Source organism: Pinus tabuliformis, chromosome Q (assembly GCF_031772625.1).
Source record: "Pinus tabuliformis cultivar Carrire ecotype Pingquan chromosome Q, CPIR1, whole genome shotgun sequence".
NCBI lineage: Eukaryota > Viridiplantae > Streptophyta > Pinopsida > Pinales > Pinaceae > Pinus > Pinus tabuliformis.
In genome coordinates, this window is record NC_142296.1 from 461878483 (window position 1) to 461900300 (window position 21818).

The 21818-nt window shown below is 42.0% G+C and overlaps 1 protein-coding gene across 2 annotated transcripts in view; it reads left to right on the forward strand.

The window, feature by feature from the left end:
* The window catches only part of LRS1 (Transducin/WD40 repeat-like superfamily protein), a 255485-nt gene that overhangs the window by 99398 nt on the left and 134269 nt on the right, over nt 1-21818 (forward strand). For both annotated transcript variants that reach the window (XM_089384693.1, XM_089384692.1), the window contains one exon: nt 10262-10297. In XM_089384693.1, coding sequence (XP_089240819.1) covers nt 10262-10297 — 36 coding nt within the window. The remainder of the gene's footprint in view (nt 1-10261; nt 10298-21818) is intronic.

Genomic DNA, 21818 nt, shown 5'->3' on the forward strand with positions numbered 1-21818 from the left:
TATCCCTAGGAAGGACAATAATGATGATGAGCAGGAAAGTAGGATGAACATCCGCCTGATGACCTGATACCCGATGTGGAAGGTCCAATGGATCCCATTGATCCGCCTCCTAGTGAGCCCTCTACTTCAAGAAAAAGACCTTTGTGGCTTAAAGATACTCTTGAAGACGATGAGAAACATATTGCATCGAGGGGGACATTTCGTGAAAGTAAGAAGCCGAATAGGTACTAAGGGTACTTAGCTGCCATGAGTACCATTGTACAATCTAAGCCTTGCACATTCGAAGAAGCCGTGAAGCAACAAGTTTGGAAGGATGCAATGAATGAGGATTATGAGTCGATCATTAAGAATGATGTTTGGGATGTGGTTCCTAGACCTAAGGATAAGTCTGTGGTCACTTCAAAATGGCTCTACAAGATCAAACATGTAGTTGATGGGAGTGGTGAAAAGTTCAAGGCTTGATTTGTTGCTTGAGGCTTCTCTCAAAAGGAAGGAGTAGACTACGATGAGATATTTGCACCGGTTGTCCGATATACGACCATCTGTTCGATTATAGCCCTTGTTGCCTCGCAAGGATGGAGCTTACACCAGATGGATGTCAAAACTGAATTCTTGCATGGTTTGCTTAATGAGGAAGTTTAAGTGGAACAACCTGAGGGGTTTGAGGTTCAAGATCGTGAGACACATGTATGCAGGTTGAAGAAAGCCCTCTATGGGTTGAAGCAAGCCCTTAGGGCTTGGTATGAGAAGATCGATAACTATCTTATGAAGTTGGTATTTACGAGGAGTGATGCTGACTCGAACCTATACTTCAAGGTTGAAAAGGACAAACCTCTCATTTTGGTCCTTTATGTGGATCTCTTTCTGACAGGTGATGACCCTCTCATTCATTAATGCAAGAGGGTGTTGGCTTCTGAGTTCGAGATGAAGGACCTAGGACTGATGCATTATTTACTAGGGTTGGAGGTCTGGCAAAAGCCAGTTGAGATTTTTGTTTCAAGGAAAATACATTGTGAAGCTACTTGAGAGATGTGGGATGGTGGGCTGCAAGTCCGTATCTACTCCGCTGGAACTCAACTTTAGGAAGCTATGTGGAAGTGCTGTTGGGCCCGGATTAGTGAACCCTTCCAAGTATCGTCAACTTGTGGTGGCCCTGATGTTCTTAGTCAACTCTCGTCCTAACTTATGCTTTGATGTGAACATGTTGAGTCAATTTATGGTCGAGCCTCATCACATTCATTGGATTGTTGCTAAGAATTTGTTGAGATATCTTCGAGGGACAATCCACTATGGACTGAGATACACTGCCAGGGACTTGAGGCTTCATGGATATTCATACGCTGTTTGGGCTGGCAGTGTGGTGGATCGTAAGAGCACGTCTGGGTGCTGCTTCTCTTTGGGGTTTGCTTCAATATCTTGGATGAGCAGGAAGCAGAAATCAATTGCTTTAAGCACCGCCAAGGCCAAATACATTGCTGCAAGTATGTCGTGTTGTGAAGCTGTTTGGTTGAGGAAGCTCTTCAATGAGCTATTTGAGCATGTGCTGGATACCACCGTGATCTTTTGTGATAACCAGAGTGGGATTCACCTATCAGAGAATCCTGTGTTCCACGACATTTCCAAGCACATTGCTATCAGGTACCACTTTATCCGGGATATGGTACAACGGGGAGCAATAAGGCTCCAAAACATTAGAACAGATGAGAAGGTCACATACATTCTCAGGAAGCCTTTGGGGAAGGTCAAATTCTTAACCTTCTGGGAGAGACTTGGAGTCGTGGAATAACCCTCCTATGAGGGTCTCGTATGAGTTGGACATTGAGCTCTGGGAGATCCTAGGGGCTTGGGGTACTTCTTGGAGCTATGAGTGACCATAGGGTGAGTGGTTCACCTTCCCCTAGTGGTGCGTTAGATACATGGTGAGTGGTTCACCTTCCCTTGTGATACTCCATGGTGGTTGACATGTGTGTAGGGTGAGTGGTTCACCTTCCCCTACCATTGCGGACACATGTATGTAGGGTGATTGGTTCACCTTCCCCTACGATTGACATATGCAAAGGATGAGTGGTTCATCTTCTCCTATGGCATATGAGCAGGATGAGTGGTTCACCTTCTCCCGCCAATGCCCCAGCACACATCTTACCCATGGAGTTCGAGACTCATGGGAAGTACCTCTCATCTGGCCAATGAGTTGGGAAAAGATGGTTAGGGACCATAGCACTACCATGCATTGTGTACTGCCGTTCTCCCTATGACTAGGATGCATGGTGTTCAACAACTTGATCTGGGATTAAGGACTGACTTTTGTCAGTGGAGAGTGGTATGATCTTATGATTGATCTCGATCACTTCTTCTTCATTATTACTTCATTGTTCAATAGAGCAGAGCAGGGCAGTGATGACAGGGATGGTACATGATGATGACAAATGGATTGGCAGGTGGAATTCTCCCTAGTTAGAGGGAGTATTAAAATTGGCAACTAGGGCCAAATTCCACCTTAGGACGACTCACAGGATGGAGATGATTATTGCATTGGATTCCTCTTTTTGAGAGGTCCAATTTTGATATAAATATCATCTCATTATGACAAATAGAAATGGAATTTTGAATTTATTCTTTCACATGCACAAATTGTCAAGGCCGGCCTCAGTCAAATGTAGGCTCATGAAGCCCAATGGATGTGTCTCCTCACCCTCAACGAAGTGTATAAAGAGGAGTGACCTCTCTCTCATTTGGACATCACTCATCTCATCACATATCTCTCTCTCTCTCCCAATGTTACTTGGGAGCGGGGAGCGGGAGCGGGAGCGGAAATGGGAGCGAGAGCGACCATTTTCAGAAGCTCCCGGTTTGGGAACGAATCCGGGAGCGATTTTTACAAATATATATATATATATATATATATATATATATATTTTATTTATATTTTTTAATTTTTGATACATATATGTCAACAAAAACATGTAGAATAGACATAAAAAAACATAAAAAAAACATAGATTGATCATTGAAACATATCACATCAATCATTTAGAAATTATAATTGTCATCAACCATGTCCACAAGTTAGTAAAATACATATTACAACTGCAACATATTGAGTCTCGTGAATCATGATTCATCAAATTCAATCTTAAAGTTTCAACTTCAAGCTTTCAAAATTGAAAATTCAATAACATTTATCATCAGTGATCACCAAAGCTGTACTTGTAAGATAAGTTTAACCATTACAAGAAGTAATATCTTAGATATTTCTAAGTCCTAACTTCTAACTGTTAACATGAAATGAAATGTTATAAAATGAAACATGAATAATGAAATGAAATGAAACAACTTTAGTCTTTCACGAAGCATCATATTCATAATTCACAATCATTACCAATGAGTTATAATTGCCAAGGCCCAACTTCAAACTTCAAATTTTCATTGTCACAGTGATATATTGTTTACAAAAAATATCATTATGATATGAAAGAGTCAAGAGTCAAGAGTCAAGGACTCAAAACTCAACAGTTATGAAAACTAAAGGAACAAGACTCGGACCTTGAGCACTGCTATTGGATGGTGGAGGTGGAGGTGGCATCGTTGTTGCAGCTGCTTCATCTTCATCCATTACAAGTTCCTCTTCCAGTTCTTCAACATGTACAGTGCCATCCTCCAAATTGTCATCCTCGGGTGATTGTCCCAAATTTTATATGTGGGATCCTCATAAGCCCGATCACAGTAATGACTCAACAACCTCAAGTTGTAGTGCACATAAACCAAGCTTTCTACTCGGTTTTCATTGAGTCTGTTTCTTTTCACATTATGTATGGCGCTGTAGGTGCTCCAACACCTCTCTGCAGAAGAAGTATTTACAACCTGTGAAAGAACTTTTTTTGCCAATTTTGGCAAAAGTCCCTGGCCGCCATATGTTTCCCACCATGAGAGAGTATCAAATCTATCTCTGTCGTCCATTGCATGGAAGTTACCATACAAACCAGTGCCACTGAAGTATTTGCCTATTTCAAGGCGCACAGCTGCACATTCCTCCCTGTCAGGTATCAACTTTTCTAATGCTTGCAAATATCCACTAGTTACCTCTGCATCTAAATGGGGTTTGGTCCTAATCCCACCCCCTGGTGCAGGTTGGCCCAACCAAGATGTAGAGTAGTATTTTGGCGTAAGGATATACGCCAAGCAATGTAGTGGAAGATTAAGTCTATTCCACCGTTCACACACACAATCGTGAATCAGTTTGTACAAGTCGAGATCTCTGTTATGAACAATATCTTTTATTTGCCCCAACATGGTATCCATCTGCTCATACACCTCGCCAATCACTGGTTTGTCTGTATCTGCAAACCGAATCATGTGATAAATGGGCTTGGTGAAATCCAATACTTGCCTCACACTTGTCCAAAACTGACCATCAAGAGCGGCCTCCTCCACCAGTTCAAAACCTCGCCTGTCAGCTGCATTTGTAGCCCTTTCCTTTAATACCTGCCAATGTGGACTTGATACCATGCTAGCCAATGACTCTCTTACCTTCAAAAGGCGCCTGAAGGTGAGGTAATAGCTACCAAATCTGGTCTTCGCAATCTTCAACAACTCCAATCTCGAGTGACTGCGGAAAAGGCCATGGGTATTGCTATGATTTGTAATAAATTTTATCATTTGTTTGCCTTTCTTGTACAAATCACCAATCCATTTGTATTGTGCATTTTTGTTCTTGACAACATCATGCATCAGAAGGTTCAATGTGTGAACCAAACATCCAGACCAAAATATGTTGGGGTATTTATCCTCAATAATTGCTCCCGTTGCCTTACAATTAGGAGCATTATCAGTGATGACTTGGATGACATTGTATGGCCCAATACGCTCAATTGTTTCAAGTAATGCTTTTGCAATGTTGATGGTGGTCGTGAACTTGTCTGAGTAATCATGTGCAGTTAGAAAGATGGCACCACTAACAGAGACAGCAAGAACACTTATCAATGGCTTGCCTTTTACATTTGTCCATCCATCAGATACAATGGACACCCCATGGTCAGTCCAAGAACTTGTCATTCTATTCAAAGAATGTGATATTTTTGCTTTTTCATGATCAAGTCCAACGGTTCTTGCCTTGTCATACCCAGGGCTCTTGTATCCTTTAGGGGCATCATTTATGGCAGAAACCATTTCGTGCCAATAAGGTGAGCGAAGAACATTGAATGGTATCCCACATGCATAGAGAAACCTGTAAACCTTTGAATCCACATCATTCCTACACCCCTCATCAAGGAAATCTGATATGGTTCTACGCCTTAAACCTGATGACCCTGTGCCTCCATATCCACTGCCTTGGGAGGATGCTGAAGGAGTTCTTTGTGATTGTGAGCTTGGTTCAAAGAAACCCCTTGATTTTTTTGATTTGTATTGGGCTTCCTCCTCTTCCCTATGTATTTGGCTCTATCCGCTGCTGGCACTGTTGGACAAGTTTTGATTTCTATTTGTTTGTCTCCATCCCATGGCCTTTTCCCGCAGAGGTGTCTTCTAGCATGAGTGTATGAACCTGTGTAATCATTGTTGCAATGGGGGCAATGAAATTTAGTGGTTCCACCCCCTCTCCCTGTTTCAGCCCTGTTAACATATTTCCACAATGGGGTTTGGTCTCGTTTAGTTTTTTGAGGGTCATGTTCACCCTCCTCTGGCTCCTCACCGAGGTTTTCATCAATTCGACTTTCTCCAGCTTCTTCATCCCCCTCTTCAGTTTGGCCCCTCCGTTTTCTACTCTCCAGCACCATAATAACCATAAAAGGGACCAAGAAGAGGAAAATGCCAAGAAATATAGCCAGGTCCATGGTGTTTGATATTTGTAGGCTTTTGAATCTGCAAATTAATTTAATTTATTTAGATTAATAAATTTAATTTATTAATTTAATTTAGATTCATGATTTTTAAACTAAATAAGCTTAATAAACTAAATAAAATAAATTAAACTATTTAAATTACTACCTAACTAAATTAAACTAACTAAACTAACTAAATTACTAAGTTACTTACCTCTTTGCAGGGTTGCTCCTTGCTCCTTGGCGCTTGCTCCTTGCTTCTCCTCGCTCCTTTGCTCTTGCTCTCCAGCTCTTCTCAACTCATTCAAGTGATAATGTCTGCGGATTTTTTTTCCCCGGAACGCTCCCGGCGCCGCTCGATTTGCTCCCGTAGTGATTTTTTAAAGGTCGGGAGCCTGGGTTTTAAATTTTGCTCCGGGAGCGACGCTCCCAATAATGCTCCAAAAATTAGCAGGGAGCGAAATTTTCTTTGTCGGGAGCGCGCTCCCGACCCGCTCCCAAGCCACTCCGCGGATTGGGAGCGGGTTCGGGGGGGGGGGGGGGGGGGCGCTCCCCCGCAACTCTGCTCTTTCCTCTCTTGATTGGTTCATACAACTTGGAGGCACCCTCTTCCTACTTCGCACATGTGAGAGAAGGATGATTTTCTGGGTTAGTTTGCTGGCTGAAAATTTCAGGAAACAGGGCAGTGTTGGCTTGGGTGATTTTGACCAGCGTTGGCTTCGATCTTGAGGGCAGAATTCCGATTTTTGAAGGTCACATTGTTTGGCACGGTTGTCGAGGTGATTGGGACAGTTTGACTGCTTTGACTTCAGCCTTTGACTGATAAATTACAGCAGTGTTTGACTGGGTTGACCGAACTGTTTTTGGGCTGACTTTGACCCTCTTGGAAGGCTGAATTCTTCTGCTGTTGACTGAGCTGTTTGGAGGACTTTTTGGCGCTGCTTTGACCATTGTTGACTTTCTGGTTAGGGCTGCAGTTGACTGTTGTTGACTGCTGATTTTGATAGGACTGTTTTGGGCATGTAATTCTGATATTTGTATTGTCTCTCTCTCTCTCTTTGCTGAACTATTGAAGAATAATAAGAAGATTTGATCAAAGGGTTTCCCCAGATTGCGGTTTGTCCCTGTCATCCACCATATCTTGTGTCTTCTTGTCTTGACTTGTCTTCTGCACATGTTTTTATGTTCTATCTGCATTTATTGTTAATGTGATTGCTACTGAATATAATTGGAACATTGAAGTAAATTGTGCTATAGCATAGAACATACCATTTTTATCCAAAATTAACAAGACCCTCTTGCTTCTTTGCATTATTAGATGCAAGAGGGCCATTCCTTAGCCCATCAATTAAGTAGCGTTTATGATACAACCCTTCTGAATCAAGACTATCTTTAGGCTGGTACAGTCACTGCATTGGCTTTGGTGATTTATTGACTCAATGGCTTGCCACTCTCTTTGGAGGTACACTGAGAACATATGGGGAAGAGTTGGTGAGTATGGAGGAGTTTTAAGACCTAATCCACATGTGCCACATGCGTTGCCCAAATTTTGTTGTAAATCAAGATGTCATCAAAGAAGACTAGGACAAAATGGCATAGAAGGTGTTGAAAGATTTTGATCACAAGACTTCAAAAAGTGGAAGGCACATTACAACAACTAAAAGGCATCACAAAAACTTGTAATGAGGTTTATGAGCATGGAAAGCAATTTTAGGAATATTTGCTTCCTTCATGCAAATTTGGTGATAATTGAAGCATAGATTAATTTTGGTGAAGAAATGGGCACTATGGAGCTCATTTCGAAGAGATTATTAATGATCAGAATGTGAAATTTATCTTCGAGGGTTAAGTTGTTAAGAGCTTGAAAGTTGGGACACATGTCAAGTGCCTTATTTTTTAGCAACCATGACAATTGAGGAGGACTAAGTGCTGCGATGAGGATGATGGTGCTCGCTGGCAACAACTCTTGGATAGCCTTTTCGAGTTCATGTTTTGGGTAAAGGATGATGATATTTGTGCACATTGGATGGTAGACTACCTAGGAGAAGTGAGATACTGTGGTCATGCTCACCACGTAGGGGTGGCATGCTTGGGGCAGTTCAAAGACTTGTTGGTGCTTGTCCAAAACTAATTGCAGGTTTGAATGAATCGGTAAAGAAGCATCCTCAAAGGCTTCAATACCATCGAATTGTTCAATAATTCCAGATTGACCACTTTTTAGGAGATATTCAATATGGTAGGAGCTAACTATTTCTAGAGAGCATGCTTTGAGACCTTTGAGCGTGTAGGAATGCCATCCTTTTGGAAATTCATGTATAACCCTGGGCTTAGTGTTGTCAACCATTCACCACTCGAAGCAATGTCACAACCACTCATTTCAATGACGAAGATGTGAGTCTTCAGGGAATAATCTACCATTAGAAATTTCACAGTTTTCACATAGGCTGCCTCATTTCATAGATCCTCCATTGACAATCATAATCTGAAAGTTGTTAACAACATGGACATAACAATGTGTTTCTTGGGCAATGTGGCAATGAATGAAATTAATGGTGCTATCACTTTTGATTAAGACAAGACCTTTTGATGCTTGATACAGTCGACCAACTTTAACTCCCCCAGGAAGAGGAAACACCAGTCAAGGCACAAAGAGAGATTTTGGGTTCTTCACTTGGTTGGTCAGGAAGAGGGACTTCGTCAATGGGGGAGGGGGATGTCTTCCTGAGTCCCTCCATCAACATCATTATTAGAAACGTTCTCGGAGATGGCCATACAGTTTTTTTGTTCCTTACATTCATTTCTTGGAGAATATATTTCATCCCAGTTGTACTAGAGACTCTTGAGTTTCTGTTTTTCTATTTTGGTCTATGTCAACATGTGGACATTAAGGGGTGGAGGGTGTTTGGTCTAGGTACACTACACAATCTGTGTGTGACAAGCGAGTTGAGTGGCCTGCAGCTAGGGAGCAAGTTGATTCATCTCCACTTTGGGCTTTGTTTTGCTCAAGACCACTGATAAAGCATTGCTTACAAGACTCATTACTATTAGTTAAGTTTTCTGTTTTGATGGCCAAATGCTCAAAAGCATCGATATATTCTTCTATTGTGCCAGTTTGAAGCAATATTTGGTAGGTTGGCCGACAAAATTAGTATCCTTGATACAGCAGGCTAACACTTCTTTCACAAAGTGCTTCCATGTAATGAACCCTGGAAAAGAAATTAGTATCCTTGATACAGCAGGCTAACATGACTTTCAGAAAGTGCTTCCATGTAATGAACCCTGGAGAAGATTTCTTTTGCCATAGCTACCACTGCTGATGTTCACTATGTTTCGATAGATGATTTGCTATGGCATGGACTCATGGAGGGAAAAGTAACATTCCAGTTGATAAACCCAACTGTCTGATCCGACCCATCAAACTTATTGAGATGAATTATAAGGAAGCGAGGCACTAGATTATGGGAATGGTCAGAAAAGTAGTGGCTATTATTGTAAGCTTCTTATTAGAGCCTTCATTAGATAAATTGCCATCCTCATCATGCATACCTTCCAGCTTGTCAATCTTATCAAAACAAAGGCCGACTTGGGCATTGGGGGAAGACATGTTGGTCTTCATTCTGTTGATTGACCAGGTGAGAGTGTTGATGGACTAGGATAGAGACTAAATCATTTGCTTTACTTCATCCATGGCTGTCATGTTGTGGGTCGGTCATGGGACCACGGGGTCCATCTGAGAGGTAATTAAAGAGCTAGCTTAACATGGTTAGTGTCAGATGAAGAATCTACGGAGATGGGTCACAAGCAACTGCACTGGTGGGTCCATATAAAGCGGTTATTGGAGAGTTGATGGTACCTTAGTGGCTGATGGCTCCAACTCACATTTTCATCTCTGACATTGATATTGATCTCGGGCCTTGCTCTTATATCTATTACTTCTCTATTTCTTACGTTGTTTTGACATTACTTGATCATTCTCTTTCATGTATTTTCATTAATTGTTAGTTTAGCTTACTATATGCTTTTGGAGTAGCCTTGGGTACTCCTTCAGGTGCATATAGCTGATTGTACTTTTCTTTCTGCAGCCCCATGGCCAGACCGTTCTGGTCATTTGTTGGATGTTGATATAACTATCTTATCTTAAATTAACTCTTTTTATTGGTATTTCCAAACTCTTTTTGAGTGGATTTATTCTTCACAGAATTCAGATTTTCCTTTGGCTGCCCTTTTTAAAAGGACTTAGAATTCTTTGGTGTCTGTTGCTGTATTTGATCTATGCATTATAATAGGAGAAATATTCCTTTTATCTTTGCGTATCATGCTTTAATATTTTTTCAGGTTTTACAGTAGGAAATGTTACACAATGGTACAAATTTATTCCCTTTTCCATTTTGATAAACAGCCATCGGCAATTTGACATGAAATTTTGTTTACTTATCACTGTGCAGGTTCTGTTTATCTGGGTCTTCTGATTCTATCATACGGTGAGCTCTTTTCCAAATCTGCATCCCTAATTTTTGTTTGAATGAAGAACAAGTTGTGGTTTTGCACTGGTTTGGCTAAAGTGACACCTTGAACATCGAGTATACTATTTTTGTTTTCAAATTCTATGCTGTATACTAAAGCAGCATACCTTAACTGTTAGTATTGGACTGGACTAGACTGCTAAGGGATATCTGTTTAGATGTTAGCATTGAAGTTAAAATTGAATTTTGCAGGCATTTTTCCCTTTCTTCAGTTCTAACTTCTTTCTATGCATCATCCTTTCTAAATGCAATGTTCAATTCGCCATGTTAAGCTATTTTGGAAAAGGACAAAAGCCACTTGGCTTTGCACATAATTTTTTTATGTTACAGTGCTTGCCACAATTTTTTATTGGATGGGCAAAACACGTGCATGCTACTCTGTTTCAGTGATCAAAATTGCATCCATGTTCCAATAATTTCCTGTTCATTTTTATTTCGACTTGAAGATGTGTGGATCAAAAGTAGTAAAATTCATCCTGTGGAACCTGTCAAAGCATGGATCCTCCAAAAAATACAAGATACCCTTGATATGTAAAAAATAGAAGATAACACTGATATTTCTGTTTACAAGATTGAATACCACATTGTTAATTTTTGTGGTATGTTCTATGCTTGCAACGATTACTTCAATCTCTTATTAGCCCGATAGCAATTCTACTTCAGATTCCAATAACAATCACTATAGATTTCAGTAACAATCACTTAGCATTTACTTTAGATCATTATTGACAGTAATTGTAGATAGAACATCATCAACAATATGCACAAGAAGACAAGCCAAGACAATGAACACAGAGATTTAGGCTAATGCCAGGGAAAAACCCCACAAGGGGGAAAACCCAACCAATCCTTCTTATTGATCAATATCAAATGTTCAGCAGAGAGAGAAAATCCAATTAAGTACAGTGATGACCAACCAATATCCAAAACAAGAAGCCCAATCTGATCTGTCAAAGTCTGCAAATCTGAGATCAGTCAACAGCAGTCAATATGCCCTAACCAGTCAAGTCAATGGTGGTCAAAAGCAATCAAACAGCCTCCATTTAATTCTGTCAATGCAGCAAGAAACTCGGCCTCTTAAACAGGTCAAAGTTTGCCCAAAACAGAGAGAAGATAAGTCAAATTTCGGTCAACTGCCTGTGGTCATTGCTGGTTAACCTGGCCAGAATTCCTCGTTTTGTGTGCCAATGAATGCAGCCTGCTGAAACAGAAAGATGCCCAAAAGATCGAAGTCAAAATCTGCTCAGAAAGTCAAAGTCAATGCTGGTAAAAGTTGCAGACAGTTCAGATTTTTGGCCATCAGTAATTTCGTCATCCTTCCTTGCATGTGTGAAGAAACTCCTGTAATTTTCAGAGCTATCGAACCCAAGAAGATAAGAGAAAAGTGTGATGATGAGATGCCAAAATGAGGCGTTATGCTGTATTTGTAGTGGTTAACATGGGGTCAAGAGACATGTCTTTTCAACAATGCGGCTGACTTGAAGGTGAGGCCAACTTGAAAATGAGGCATTTGTAGGTGTCCAAAAATTCTGATTTTTGAGGTGGAGGATGCCATCAAGGGTAGTCTATTGGAGTGATGAGCCATCAAAGAAGGGCTTCTAGGAAGGGGAATTAGCCCCTAGTTGCACCTTTTAACACACATTGATCAAAGGTTTGGAACAGAATTTTCCAATCAATTCTGCTGTTAAATCCAATATGGTGTCTTCACTCTTCAACTACCCAGAATTCCTTAACAAAGATGGTACCTAGCTAGAACAAATTAATAAGCCCATGTCATGCAAGTCACATAAAATTCTATAGCCAACTATCAAATAATCTGGGATGTATAGACCCCGAGCAATGCATATCTATTATCAAGGGCCCAGTTGCTGCAACCAATATTTTTGGTTGAGAAAAATGGACTCGTTTGACATTTGGTTCTATTTGTCAAACTTATTCGGCACTCACAGATTCTTTATGGGGAATCCATGGCTTTCATGCACTCCACTAGAGATTCAAGGCATAGTACGCAGTTTCTTTCCTTGAGAAGCTCGCAGAAAGGTAGGAAGGATCCTTGATATTTTTGAAATGAAACCAGGGGAGAACTTTAAGTTGGAAAATCATAGGTGACAGAATTTGATTCGAAAGCTATGTCATCAGGAGCAGTTGAACCCATCAACTGGAATTGAACTGTGTTAATTTTAGGCAACAATGGTATGTTCTGTGCTTTATAGCAATTTTACTTCAATTTCTTTATTAGCCCAGTATCAATATTCAGATTAGCAAACACATCAACATGATAGTAAAATGCAGATAGAACACAAACATAAACAGTAGAAGACAAGCCAAGACAAGAGGACACAAGATGTGGCACTAGCCAGGGACAAACCCCAATGTGGAGAAACCCATAATCAAATCTTCTTTTAGTCTTCAATAGTTCAGCACAGAGAGAGTACAATTTACAAATCTGATAATTTATAACAGCAGAAAAAGAGCCCTAACTAGAAAAGTCAACGCTAGTTAACAGGGCAGATTTGACCATCAACAAATCGGTCAACTTCAGTCAACTTCAACCTCCAAACAGCAAGATAAAACAGCCCTCAAAATAGTCAAATTCATCCCAGGCAAAGTCTGGTCAAACAGCCCACCTGCGGTCAGTCCTAGCTGCAGTCAACATTGGTCAACACTTGGTCAAACTGTCCTGAAATTCGGTCTCCTGAAATTTCGGACATGTGGAGAGAGAGGCCCAAAAATCCGTACCCAATCAATGAGGAGAGAGAGAGAGAAGTGTGAAGATGAGTGTGTCCAAATGAGGCTAAGTCACCTTCTATTTATATGCAACGTTGATGATGAATAGACGTGACTGTTGGGCTTCTAAGCCTACATAAGTTTGCTGGCCGACCTTGACAGTTTGACCATAATCAAAGTAAATTCATAACTTCATTTGTACATGTCAGAATCGGATGATCTTTAGATCAATCCTACACCTATCGGAGAGAGGAATCCAAGAAAAATATCCACTGTCATAAAGAAGATGACCTATGTGGAGTTTGGCCCTAGTTGCTAATTTTAATAAACTGGAACTAGTGAAAAGAATCAGAAACAAAACCATTCGACCAGGTAGTACATAAAATATTCAGATTTTGAATAAAGAATACATTCATGTGAATCCAACCATTAGATGCGAATATGCAAAGCTTTCTCATGTACATAGCATCTAAGGGTGAATATAAAAAATAGCACCAAGTGCAATTCGTATCTCAACCAAAAAACATAAAGAGTTTCTAAATGGCCTCTACAGTCCAAAAATAAGGATAGTTATAACCATAGCTTTAAAAACCGAGCGGCTCGAACTGAAAATCGACCGAATTAGTTGTTTAGTTTCCTGAGATATCAAACTGGCCCAATAAATCTGATTTGTTCGCTGGTCAACAACGGTTAGGTGTTGAAAAATGCAACAAGAAAATCCTAATTTAATTTGTCCTTGAATTAAATTGTAATTCCACATTTCATGACAACTTGTAATAGTTAACTAAGTTAATTTGACTTAGTTAGCTTAGTTAATTCGAGTTGAGGGTCTAACTAGAGTCGTGTTGAAGTTTCTAAGTCTACTTAGTTAGAAACCCTACATGCACATTATCTGAATTATTCCTACCTACTTGTTCTGTTACTTAACAAGTTATTTACAATGTAAATACTGAAAATAAACACTAGTGCAAGCTCAACATATTACAGATCAACAACTGAAGGAAACAGAAACAATCGCACCAAATGACACCGTTATTTTTGGATTGATGTCCTCGGAAAAACCCAATGTGGGAAAACGGGTGCAACTATCTGAGGGTTTTTTGATTAAGCAATATTAAAGTACAGTCTGGGTGCCGAAACTGGCCTACCCAACAGAGAATTTCCTTGGCAGTGATACCTCTTAGTTTGAGACAAATTTGCTGGTTAAAACCCCTGATAATCCTTCCAGCAGCTCCTTAGCTACAATCTGCCCCAAAAACCCCAGTGTCTGCCTTTCTGGACTGCATCAGCCTCTCTCTACCCAACGCTGGCCCTGCGTCACCCCGGATGGGTCTGCATCAGCCTTCTGGCCCTCTGCGTCAGCAACGCTGGCCTCTTTGAAGCTCTGTGCAACTCTCGGCTACCTCTGCGTGGCCTTGCGTGAGCTTTGGCTGCTACTGCGTCACTCTCCCCGGCTACTGCGCTGCTCTCCCGACACTATCTTTGCCTCTCTGTCTCTCTGTACTCAATGCCCCTCAGCTGCAACTCTGATCACTGATTTTATCTCTCTTAGCAAACCTTGCTCTAGAGAATAGAATGATTGATCACTCTGGTGTCTCCTCCAAGTGACCCTCAAGCGTCCTCTTATACTTTTCTCGTTGACATATCAACGACCAAGATTAAGTCCTTAATCAACGGCTAAGATTAGATCTGGCTTGATCCATGTCTTTTGGAACATTCCAACACGGTTTCATATTAATACACATTAATATTTTATTTTCCCTAAGTTTAGACTTAGGAAATATTAATTATTTTAATATCTCCTGAACTGTTTAGAATCTGCCCAAACCCTTTTGGGTATTGGAGATCTTATGTGCCCCAACCTCTCCACCAAATTTTGTGGCTAGAGCACATTCAATGCTACCCCAAATCAACACTCCCTCTTAGCGAGGACTGTGCTTTAATAATACTCCTCACTGAGTATTACTCTGATCATCCGGCATCAGTCCATGTGCTGATGCTAGGCCTGCTGCACACCATCCTCTGCACTGTTGCCCATGGTTCTGCCACTGCCACTGCTGCATCTGTACGACAACTCCCTCTGCATCTGTGCTGCTGCTGGTCCTTTCTCCCAACACTGCATCCGCACTGCACCTCCTCTCATCATGTTGCATCGTGCTGCCCACTGTTGCACTGCAACTCAGTTACTGAGAAGTAAGTAACTGATCTCCCAACTCTAACCTCCCTATTGGGCTAGAGACCCTCCTGATGTTGAAGCTCCCTTTGCTGTTGACAAGTGCTCCCTCTCTGACCTCTTCGCTGCTGCAACAACTCCCTGCATCTCGCACCGTTGCACACCTCTCTGTGCCATCCTGCACTGGTGCAACACTCTTGTGCCTCTCGCACTGCTGTAGCCTGCTAGCCTCACGCTGTCTTGGGACTCCTGCACTGTAGCTTTCTCTGCTGCTCCATTCGCATCCGTCTCTACCCACATCAGCCAGTCCTGCTACTCCTCTTCGGGGCTCTTGTAGCAAGGTCTAATCCAAGAGGCTGGGTACCTCAAGGATCTTGCCCCTCATCGCCTGTAGTCCGCCTAACTACAACTCGATGTCTCCCCACTTTTGCTCAAGTGGTGCACTGCCTTAGTCATCGTCTGTCAAAACTTCCTTCTCTGCCCTTGCGTGCGCTGCCTTAGTCTCGGAAGAATCTCCCTTACTCTTCTTCCTTGGACACTGGGTCGCATAATGACCTATCTCCCCACAGTGGAAGCACTTGATCTTGGAGAGATCCTTCTTATTCCGCTTTCCTTGCTTTCGCTCAGATGCTAGGGCAATATCTTCCTCTTCCTGCCTGACTTTGATCCCCTTGCTGCTGCTACCCGTCTTCGACTGCCGTCTAATCTCTTCTTGATGAAGAGCAACCCACATCTCGTCCCAAGGTGGAAGTGTCCCTCTGCCCAGTATACTCTGGAAAAATACCTCCCTATCTTTTGAGACAACATTCAGGGCCGTCCTCACCATCAATTCCTGATCCGGTGTGGCTTCTATAGCAGTCAACTGATCTCGGATCTCATTTAGTCCTCCGAGGAAGGTGTCAATCGGTTCTCCCTTATTCATCTGATACGACCTCAATTGATTCTCTAGTAACATTCTTCTCTGCACAGAAGTATGCTGGTACAATTTCTTGAGGGCCTCCCACATCTCATATGCCGTTTCCTTCTCAGCAATGTGTGGTACTACATGGTCCTTGACCTCGTCAAGGATGACGCTCTTGGCCCTCGCCATTGCCTCCTCGTACTTGTCGTTATCATTGGGGTCAATTGGGATAGCTATAACCTTTAAGGTGAAGTTCTTGACATGATTTTTGTCAAGTACGGATAAGATTCTGGCCTTCCAGACTGCGAAGTTTGACGCTCTGTCCAGTGTATCTTGGTCTCTTACTCGTGTAGTGCCATGATGCTCTTCTACTTCCCTCCTGGAAGTTCTCGGTCCGACTCCTTCTGAGTCTTGATTTCCCTCCTGGAAATCCTCCTGCTGATGTCGAGATGACCCCTACTCTGATCATCTGTGTTGCCGCACCACTGATCCGAGTTTCTCGGCTAGAAACCCTCGATAGCATCTCCCTCCTCTTAGCCTTGCCTTGTCAGTTATTGTTCTGACTACAATACCTCACCAACTCCACTCTACAATATTCCCACAACCTTCTAAACCCCAGCAACCTGAAGGTGAGAGCTCCTAGGCTCTGTGCAATCCCGACACTAGCAACCCGGCATCCTCAGCTAGCTGCGTCAACCTTTCTAGCTTCTGCGTGAGGCTTCCTTTGCCTTCCTTAGCCTCTGCGCTGCCTCTTCTTGGCTCACCCTTGATGACGCAGGCGCTGCGTCACCCTTCCCTTGTCGCTGCTCTGCAAGAAACAACTTCTGTCACCTCGGGACAGCTGTTTGCTGCTGCTATTGCTTTGCTCGGCTGATGTCCTCAGTCCTCCTGTGATCTGCAACCTCGCTCTGATACCATATTGAAGTTTCTAAGTCTACTTAGCTAGAAACCCTCCATGCACTTTATCTGATTTATTCCTACCTACTTGTTTCGTTATTTAACAAGTTATTTACAATGTAAATACTGAAAATAAACACTAGTGCAAGCTCAACATATTACAGATCAACAACTGAAGGAAACAAAAACAATCACACCAAATGACATCGTTATTTTTGGACCAATGTCCTCGGAAAAACCCAATGTGGGAAACAGATGCATCTATTTGAGGGTTTTCTTATTAAGCAATATTAGAGTACAATCTGGGTGCCGACACTGGCCTACCCAATAGAGAATTTACTTGGCAGTAATACCTCTTAGTTTGAGACAAATTTCTTGGCTGAAACCTCGGATAATCCTTGCGGCAACTCCTCAGCTACAATCTGCCCTAGAAACCCCGACGTCTGCCTTTTTGGATTACGTCAACCTCTCTTTGCCCAGCGCTGGCCCTGCGTCATCTTGGATGGGTCTACGTCAGCCTTAGGAGGCCCTGCGTCAGCCTTCTGGCCCTCTGCGTCAACAACACTGGCTTCTCTAAAGCTCTGTGCGACTCCCGGCTACCTCTCTGTGGCCCTGCGTGAGCTTTGGCTGCTACTGCATCACTCTCCCCGGTTACTGCACTGCTCTCCCGACACTATCTTTGCCTCTCTGTCTCTCTGTACTCAATGCACCTCAGCTGCAACTCCGATCACTGATTCTCTCTCTCTTAGCAAACTCCGCTCTAGAAAATAGAATGACTGGTCACTTTGGTGTCTCCTCCAAGTGACCCTCAAGCCTCCTCTTATACTTTTCTCGTTGACATATCAACGACCGAGATTAAGTCCCTAATCAATGGCTAAGATTAGATCTGGCTTGATCCATGTCTTTTGGACCATTCTAACACAGTTTCATAACAATACACATTAATATTTTATTTTCCCTAAGTTTAGACTTAGGAAATATTAACTATTTTAATATCCCCTGAACTGTTTAGAATCTGCCCAAACCTTTTTTGGGTATTGGAGATCTTATGTGCCCCAACCTCTCCACCAAATTTCGTGGCTAGAGCACATCTGATGCTACCCCAAATCAACATCATGTAGAGTGTGTCTCCCACAATTAGGAGCACTAGTTGAGTTTATTTTGAGTTGTAATTATTTAATTCAGTCTAACTGAGTTAAAGTCAGTTAAACTAGTTCCAACCGATGGAGGAATTAGTGGGAGATCCAGTAGTGAGGTGTAACCTACAGTAGTGGTGTGTAACCTGCAATGGTCAACCAATAAACTGAAGATTCAGTCATAATTAACTCATGCATGTCAGATCAAAAAAAGACCCAGTTGAGATTGGAGTTTAGGGACAATGTACTATCAATTGTAAAATCATCTAAATTAAACAGATGGTGCATGCAATCAGAGGAAGGCCTATGAGGATTGTGCAATTCATAATTGTGGAATTTCCCAATTAAATATGGGTTAATTCCCAAGGGAACAACGCAAGGAAATAGGGACTTGGGCAAACAAGAATTTGGCTAAGTATTGGCTTGAGCTTGTCTAGGAAGCAGTGAGATAGATAGAGATGGTGCAGAGGTTGCTCGGGCTTGAGCAAACCATTGTAATCTTCTCCTTTTTATGATTAATGCAATATACATATAGTAGGGGTTTTAGCTGTGGCTTTCCCTAGAAAATCATTGTGTTATGTGTGATTGAATTCTTTCTCTTATAGGCTTCGTGATTTCATCAATCATTTATTGTTTTCGCTGATGAGTAGAGTAGATTCAAGTAAATTGCTTTAACATATTACAATTTGTAGTTTGAATCTACAAGGAATTTCTACATGGTATCAAAGTTGAAATCACTATAGAAGAGGAGAATACAAGTTTGTCTTTTGCAGGAGAAATCGAATTTGCGGCATCATACTTCAGAGTCAGTAGGATGTCGTTCTATGGATTGAGACTCGAATATGCCCTTGAGGGTAGTTCGAACTATATTGCTTGGAAGGACAGGATGGAGGCAGTGTTGGAAGACAACGAGCTTAAGGAATTCATAGACGAAGATATTCCTAACCCAGCGGATCCTCGAGATCTGACAGAGTGGAGAAAGTGTGGCAAAGGTGAGAAAGATTATCCTAGAAGGAGTTTGAGATCATATTGTGTCGAACCTCCACGATAAGGAGACTCCATTTGCAATGTGGAAGGCCTTGACATGCCTGTTTCAAAACAAAAGTGACCACAAGAAGTTGGGATTGAAGGACAAGCGCAAAAAGATCAAGATGGAGAACAACAACACTATACCAAAGTACTTGACCAAGTTCACCCAATGTCGGGATGAGCATGGAAGTGTCAGTTTTATAGTTGCTGAAGACAATATGGTGAGCCTAACACTTCTAGGCCTTCCCAAGAGCTGGCACAACTACCAAGACTTAGTTAGTGGGACGGAGAAGCTACCAGAGTGGGAGCCTATGTGGTTCGACTTGGTACAAGAAGAGATTCAGCGAAACACTAGAGATGGATCCTCATCCAAGCATAATGATGAGGAGAACTGTGCCTTAGCTAGAAAGGCGAAGAAAGGGAAGGGGAAGTCACCCCATTCCAAATCAGATTCCAGTAAGGGTGGCAAGAAGAAGGACTTGTTGAAGATTAAATGTTTTCATTGTCACAAGCTTGGACATTATGCCACAAAGTGTCCACACAAGGAGGACGGTAAGAAGCCCTCAGAAGGAGTGGCAAGTGAAGCCCATGCTTCACAATTTGAGCTGGATTTCATTGTCATCACTTGCATGATGACATCGGTGATGGGTAGTGTGTGGTACCTGGATAGTGGAACCTCATTCCATATGACTGACAACAAAGAGTTGTTCAGTGACTTGGAGGAAAAGGACCTCCAGATGCACATCAAGATGGGAGATGATGGGAGGTATAGCGCAATCGGTATTAGCACTGTTACCTTTAAGAGGGAGTCTGGTTCTCTTCTCACATTAAAAGATGTCATGCATGTTCCAGGTTTGAAGAAGAATTTGGTTTCAGTTGCCATGTTGGAGGACCGTGGCTACAATGTGATATTTAGCAAGGGAAAGGCTTTCCTTCGTCACATAGCCTCAGGATAGATGAAGCGGATCAGAGTTCGGGTGAAGAACCTTTACAAATTGGATGTAGAAGACTGTGTTGCTTTGAGCACAAAAGCAGAGAACATGCAGAGCCAAGACATTGGTGAGTTGTGGCATAGAATATTGGGTCACTTGCACCACGGACCTTTGAAGATCATGCAACAAATTTCTACAGGACTTCCCAAGGGTACACTAGAGCAGAGAGACACATGCAAAGGTTGTACATTGGGGAAGTACATCAAAGCTTCCTTTCATGATAAAAAATAGTCGAGCGCAAGCGATCCTGGATAGAGTTCACTCAAATGTGTGTGGACCGTTCTTGACAGCCTCCACGACCAAGCACATGTATTATGTAATATTTGTTGATGATTTTTCTCGTAAGTGCTGATTTTCTTCATGCAGAATAAAGATCAGACATTTGCTAAATTTTGTGAATCTAAAGCACTTGTTGAGAAAGATAATGGCAGGAAAGTTAAAGCTCTTAGAAACGATAATGGTGGAGAATGTATCAAATGAATTCAAGAATTTTTGTGCATCAGAAGGCATTCGGCGGGCGTCAATAGCACCTCATAACCCACAACAGAATAAGGTGTTTGAGAGGAAAAAAAGAAGTATTGTGGGAGCTGCACGTGCGATGTTACATGATCAGGGCCTACCGTTGCACTTGTGGGCTGAAGCATGCAACATAACTGTTTATTTGTAGAACAGAAGTCCTCATCGAATTCTCAAGGTGAGTACACACCAGAAGAAGCTTTTTAAGGTAAGAAACTAGATGTGGCACACTTTAGGGTCGTTGGTTCATCAATATACTGTCATGTAACCAAGGATACACGAAAAAAGCTAGAGCCAACAACTGAGTTGGGCATATTTGTGGGGTACACTAATACACCTCACAACTATCGGGCGTACTTGCCATCCATCAGGATGACAATAGTTCGTAGAGATGTGAAGTTCGATGAAGAGAAGGCCATGAGATGTTCCCTTGAGAGGGAGCTTCAATTCCATGCATATGAGGAGCTTTTAGCTCCAAAGGAGGAACTTCAGGAATCAGGATGATGTGGAGGAGCCACATACAAAGGAGCAGAGAGTGGAAGCACCCAATCATGCAGAGACTTCCAGAGATGGAAGGAAGCGCACCAGAGAGGCTTACGAATTAATGCATGATGCTAGAGAGAATGTGGGAGCACTCACATCACAACGCAGGTAGAGGAGGTCTCTAGATTGGTACACTGGCTACATGGTTCTGATAAGCGAGAGTGTAGAGGTTGAGCCATCTTCATTCGAGGAAGCTTTGCAACAACCAATATGGGTTGATGTCATGGTTGAGGAGTATGACTCCATTATCAGAAACAGTGTTTGGGAAGTGGCCCCAAGACAAACAGACAAGTCAGTGGTGAGTTCCAGATGGCTTTAAAAGGTAAAGCAAGCAACAAATGGGAGTGTGGAGAAACACAAGTCCAGATTTGTGGACAGAGGATTCTCTCAGGTGGAGGGAATTGTTTACGATGAGACCTTTGCTCAAGTAGCAAGGTACTCTTCAATCAGATTTATTTTAGCATTGTCAGCGCAGATGGGATGGAAGATATATCAGATGGATGTGAAGATAACATTCCTCAACGGTATGATTGAGGAAGAGGTGTATATTGAGCAGCTAGAAGGA